The sequence below is a fragment of the Helianthus annuus genome, chromosome 11 (assembly GCF_002127325.2).
Source record: "Helianthus annuus cultivar XRQ/B chromosome 11, HanXRQr2.0-SUNRISE, whole genome shotgun sequence".
NCBI classification, from domain to species: Eukaryota; Viridiplantae; Streptophyta; class Magnoliopsida; order Asterales; family Asteraceae; genus Helianthus; species Helianthus annuus.
Window position 1 is genome coordinate 166875290 of NC_035443.2, and position 6000 is coordinate 166881289.

At 33.3% G+C, this 6000-nt stretch overlaps 1 protein-coding gene across 3 annotated transcripts; it reads right to left on the reverse strand.

Annotated features, from left to right (window-relative positions):
• Positions 1–1535: 1535 nt before the first annotated feature.
• Positions 1536–5743, reverse strand: LOC110890998. 3 transcript variants are annotated; one of them, XM_022138655.2, is made up of 7 exons: positions 5550–5743; positions 5383–5424; positions 3781–3843; positions 3575–3710; positions 3300–3486; positions 1977–2045; positions 1536–1690 (listed from the first exon to the last, which is right to left on the reverse strand). In XM_022138655.2, exons 1-6 carry the CDS (start codon positions 5609–5611, stop codon positions 2014–2016), a joined length of 522 nt encoding a protein of 173 aa, XP_021994347.1. In that variant the 5' UTR covers positions 5612–5743; the 3' UTR covers positions 1536–1690; positions 1977–2013. The 3 variants fall into 3 exon arrangements, with proteins under 3 accessions (XP_021994347.1, XP_021994348.1, XP_021994346.1); XM_022138656.2 differs by lacking the exon at positions 1536–1690 and adding an exon at positions 2213–2348 and having other exon boundaries at positions 1769–2045; XM_022138654.2 differs by lacking the exon at positions 1536–1690 and having other exon boundaries at positions 1769–2045.
• Between the last annotated feature and the right edge of the window lie 257 nt (positions 5744–6000).

The window sequence follows — 6000 nt, forward strand, 5'->3', positions numbered from 1 at the left end:
TTATAGTGTTACCCCTAAACTTTAACGTGGCCATCAGAGAAGCTAACACTTCATAAGCCCACAAAAGCAAAAAAAAACCTAATTAATATGAGATAATTTCACCTATACTTTTGTGTCCAAACACTCCATATCGATTCTCCTTTTTGCCTATTTTCTGTTATTGTTTCATTTAACTTAATTTACAATAACGAAGTCTAGTCATAACTCATAACCGTATAAACCGTTTGTATTTATTGCTTTTAATATATCATATATTTCAAGTTAACTTTTCATATTTCATTCATCCTATATTAACTAATTAAGAAAATGAACTAATGAAGGTTGTATAAGTACATCAACAAGCAGTTTAGCTTAATAAAGGTCGTCCTATACAACTTGCTTGATTAAGAAAATGATATAATGAAGGTCGTAATATAATATGTTATCAACATTCATAATCTCAAGAACTTTGTATATAAGGTGGATGCTCCATCCAATGGCAAAACATTAACAAAGTTTTATCTATTAAGTTGTCTCTCTCATCTATTAATCAAGTTTAACTTTTCATATTTCATTCATCCTTGGACCATGCGTAGTCGTGGGGTGAATAATGCCCCACCCTTGGGCGTTGTCCGCCAAGGGTATAGTGAGGATGTGAACATTATGTTAAAAGAGATGTAAAAAATTAAATAAATAAAAAAACCATCAAAAAAATTGATTGGCCAAAGAAGAAAAGGGTTACATGTGACTGGACCATCAAAATGGGGCTTGGGCGTGGAATATACAACCCCAAACAACCAAAACTTAAAAAAAACGCCCCGGGGGGCCATCACCGGGTGTGTTTGGGCGTTCTCGGGCTTAAAAACGCCCCAAAAAATGATGAATACCCACGGTCTCAGAGTTGTTTTTCATATAAACCTCCCCTGGATCTTAAATTTCACTAAATTTGCCCAAGAATCGACGCCTTCTGTCACTAAAGTGTTTTGCTTAGCGTCGTGACCTTTTTAAACCAAGAAAGCCAATACAATAATAGTCATCTAGAGGTGCACAAAAAAAACTGGATCCGGAAAAAAAACTGGATCCGGGTATTAAGAAAAACGGGTTTTTGGTACCCGGAAGCGTACCCGACCCTACCCACCGGGTACGCATAGGGTATAGATTTCTATGTAAAAAACCGTACCCGGAAACGGACTCAATTTACCCGTTTTTTTAAGACCCGTACCCGGTTTTTTTTAACAAGCCTGCCAAATATGAGAGAACTTTTTTTCAATTAACATACGACATCAATTGTCATTTTCACATTTATTCGAAATTTTTCATATAACTTGATTTGTGAGAAAGAAGTATAGTCATAACTATATGAACCTTTTGTATTTATTGTTTTTAGAACATGCTAAGTTATTGTTGTTTTTAATACATCAACAAAGCTTAATAAAGAAGTCCTTCTGTACATCAACAAGCAGTTTAGCTTATCATTTCATAGAAGTTCATTGAGATCTTCTTTTTATAAAGGAAATCAATTTCGATTCTTGACTCCGATTCGTCTTTTTCATAGAGATAACATTAAACACTTGCACCTCTACTTTCCCTTTAGCTTGTTTAATTGACAATTCAAATAACAATAGGGAAGATGTAATATCAGTTATGAACCATCGACAACTACAAGTCATGAACCGAATATTCCAGTGTGTCGCCTCAGTTAATGAAAAGCCTAAAAAATCATTGATAAAAAAATATATTAAAAAAGAAGTAAAAAATTAAAGGGAGTCATACCGCGAGTGGTGTTCTATGAGCAAGTAACGTTGAGGACTCATACAGCATGATATAGAATGTAATGAAGTTAGAAAATCATATGAAGAAAGCACTGTTGCAAAGTAATTTAAGTTTTTGTATACATAATCAAGAAGCTGCTTAACCCTCCTTTGATCCGTTTCATTTAACATGTTTATATGAGCTTCTGCAGTTGACCCGCATAAATTCAGAATCAAATCACTTACTGGTTTGACATCTGCTTCTTGTACAAAGACAACATCATCATGGGTGAACAATACAAACTCCCCAACCACCTAACAATTTCACATAATCAAATATGAGGAAATGCTCTATCAACAAAATTGAAAAACGTAAAATTAACACATGTTTAATATAATAAACAGCAATAAACGATCTCTAGAACATAAGAAAATGATGACGGGTTATTCAAATGGCAATTCAAGTAGTTGATTAAACTCACATGATAAGTTGGCGCTTAAGCATCTCCGTGGTTGATGGGTGTTAAGCATGGCAGTTAAAATACTTACCATGGTATAAGTTTGGTATCGAAATGCCAAGGGCATACATACATACAAACAATCATAAGTTTCATTCACCTATAAAGAAAAGCAGCAACATGAAATTAAAGTGCCATTGTAAACAAAAACAATTTCATGGTTTAGAGGGTCTATGGGATCCTCAAAAGGGTAAGCTCCGACAAGCGTAACATAAAGTGTCACCCACGTGACCAACAATTGCAATCTAGCACAAGATAGATGATCAGACAAAACAATGGTATGTTTGTATGTGTGGCGATTCAACCCATATACGTATAAAATGTTTTTTTTGGTAATAGCCAACCGGATCAAATCCATCAGAAGCGTATTTTTAGTAAATGTAACTTTTGAGTTTAAATTATATGCATTGATCATTCATTCACTTTACGAATCCGGATAGATAGTTCTATTTCAAGCCTAAATTTTCAAAAACTATATCTTTGCCAACATACATATTACATCAGCTTCAAGGATAATAGCAACTTAGACGGCCAGCATATATAAATGGTAGATGATTAATTGAGAAAGAAAACACATTTACTTTAAATATTATAACTATGCGCAAAAAAAAGATACCGGGCATGATTTAGGCAGGTATACAACCTTTTTTATTGGTCTGATATGCAATGGTAATTTATTCCAAGTCATTTGTATTTAAGGGGTTTGGGTCATTATTATACAATTTATTTGGCAAGTGTTTTCTGAAACAGTGTAACTTATTTAAACATTATCCAATTAATATAAAACCTTATTTCCCAAAATATATATATATATATATATATTTCATTTCAAACAGAGGAGCTTTCTAAGAAACATGAACCCTTTGGATCTTTCAACCAAAAGAAAGATGAGGATGACAGCATACTAAGAAACAGTCCATCATTTATCAATCTACTACTGATTATTAACAACCAAATTCGTATTCCAAGATATCTTTCCATACTATCTATCATTAACAATTTCTGTTTATCAACTAAATCAAATCTAGTCTCTATTTGTCAGGTGTCATACCTGTTTTATACAATGCATACTTCAAAGCGATCACCGAAACAAACAACAAAATCGGTACTATTGGGTATTGTTTCACCCAATTTTTGAAACCGATGCACATGCCCAACATTGCAAACATCTCGACGCCCAAAATTGCATTTATGACCTCACGAGACACAAATCCCCAAAGACTCTTTGGCCTCTTCTCCTGAATAAAATCATTAAAGAACTCATTATGCTAAAGTTTTTTTTTTTTTTTTTTTTATCATTTTCAATAAAAACTCATGAAAACTTACCACCACTTCATGAATCTCGGAATCTTCAGCAGCATAAAGATCAGCTTCAATGTCAGCTTCAGCCTCCTGAGAAGCAGCCTCCAAAACCTCCTTGATTCTCAGTTTTACTACTGCCCCTTTTTTCAAGATAAAAAATCTGTGAAAGATAGAAGTTTGAAAAATTAATCACAAAAATATCAGGAAAAAATACTAAAATAATCACTAACCGATCATGGTCGGGATTAGATGCACACGCCCTCAAAATAAGAGGGCGAGGAGGCAAAGCAGTTCTGCAATATTTAAAAACAGACGTTTTAGAAAGCCAATACAAGAAGTAACAAAACATTAATTATTGATATATGATGTTAGCTAAACAATTATCGGTCTCCTATCACGGTCACTTTCACCATGTAGAAATCAATCCCTTCGAACTATGATATCTATAAACACATGAAATAATTTTGTTTTAAATTTGAACCAAATCTGGTGTTTGACTTTTGAAAGTCAAAGTGTGTAATGTCTCTAAATTGACCCGTAATGATCTATTTGCCTGGCAACCATCCTGATCAAACTACTCTTTGTGAAATCCAACCCGTTAGCCTGATTTATGAACAATTAATAATAGAAACTTGAAATGAAAGTACTACAAAAAGAGATTTAGAACTGATAAATACACCACCTGTACAACACAACTTTGACTATAGCAAGTGAGCATAAGAAGCAATGTTGCTTGTTTACGAATGATCAATACATACGAAATCCCAGCCCCAACCCAACAATTGAGTTAACCCGTGTATCTATTTTGTTGGAGAAACTAAAAAACATAAGATCATATAAGCTCAGTAACCAGTCTCTGAATAATTACTAATTACTATTATTTATTATTGAGATAATTAGTTTTACTCCCCTGTATACATCACAATCATTCTCTCTGTTAAGAAAAATATGTGTCAGCTACAAATTAGTTAAAATCTCCCTCTGTCATATGCAAAACATAAGCTAACAGGTATATTTACGGTTTAGAGCATGTTTTTTTATTGTTTCGTTACCTTAGTTGATCTGCATGTTTTAGTTTGACGCAACGCCTCTATAACTAGATGTGTTATGTCTCCTATGTAACCTCTGGTACACAATAATATTTCCGCTCATTTTTTATATTCTTCATCATTTTGTATACAATCTTTCAAATTACACAAAGCTTGCCTTCACTTAAATCTATCTTTAAATTTCATTGAATCCAAATCTGTTTTTTATATATCTTTTTAATATACATAATAAGGTAATACTTTTAATATACATGCACGCATATCATGCCGGTGCATTCACAACGAACTACTATCAATCTCATTCAAACAAGGAACAGGCTAATTTGCAAGAGCGCGACACTAACAACCAAAGTTAGAGCGGCAATTGTACTCTTAAAGCAACAGCGTCAATGGAATCATATGAGAAAACGTGCAAATATCCTAGTGGAACATATGTAAAACTAGCACGAAAACATATTCAGCAGTTTCAACCTAGTTATAGATTAGTCTTAACACCTCTCTCTCTCTCTCTCTCTCTCTCTCTCTCTCTCTATAACACACATATATGTATATAGTTCCACAGTTTTAAGTCATACAAAATAACCACCTATTCGTACTTACAATCCATGAGATGCACCAAAACAACACATAATAGAGCAACTATTTATATCCAAAACCTAACAAAATCAAACACGTTCAAAATGAATTAAGGAACTCGAATCAATGAGTATACATTGACTAACACTCAATCAGATCAGATCAAAACAACATGTAAACGAACAATACAGCAGCAAGTATTCATACCTCCTGAGGCTAAGTGACGATGATGCAGATCTCAGGCTCAAACTACATACAAACAGAAACGCATTAATAGATTAAACCTAAAATTTGAACCTGAAAACACTGATCAATGTACCAAACAGTTGAATATGAGATGAAATTGCATAGAACAAACACAAATTCGTACTTACAATCCATGAATTTGAGATTTCATCATAACCGCCATATTGCGCGTGTGGGAGGTAATGTACATGAAATTGTATAAATCGAACCACAATTTAACTTATAATCATCACCTAAACGACGACGTTGAATATTGTGAGACATCATAAGGGGTTTCTTCTTTACTCACACACACACACACAGAAGATAAACAGAGATACTCACCTCGATTTATATTACATGAAGTTGTAAATATTATATAATTGTAAGGACCAAAATGTAAAAATGAACATTGGGACCAGGGTGCTAGTAATAACGGAGTAATAAATATCAACGGCTTTTAATTATATCTTTTGCTTTATCGTTGAAAGCTTTCTGGTTTCTACATTAATTATTTCTTTTTTTTTTTTAACAAATTTAATATAGGAATATTGGATTCAACTTAAAAAATAACCACTAGCAGTCCCAACTATTATTGAC

What these genes read in the sequence shown, in the direction of transcription:
- LOC110890998 (XM_022138655.2), bottom strand. Translation starts at nt 5,611, where the DNA reads ATGTACATTACCTCCCACACGCGCAATATGGCGGTTATGATGAAATCT. An exon ending in CCGAGATTCATGAAGTGGTG is followed by an intron (nt 3,487 to 3,574) that starts GTAAGTTTTCAT and finishes GATTTTATTCAG; the next exon opens with GAGAAGAGGCCAAAGAGTCT. An exon ending in GTATGCATTGTATAAAACAG is followed by an intron (nt 2,046 to 3,299) that starts GTATGACACCTG and finishes TGAAATTGTTAG; the next exon opens with GTGGTTGGGGAGTTTGTATT.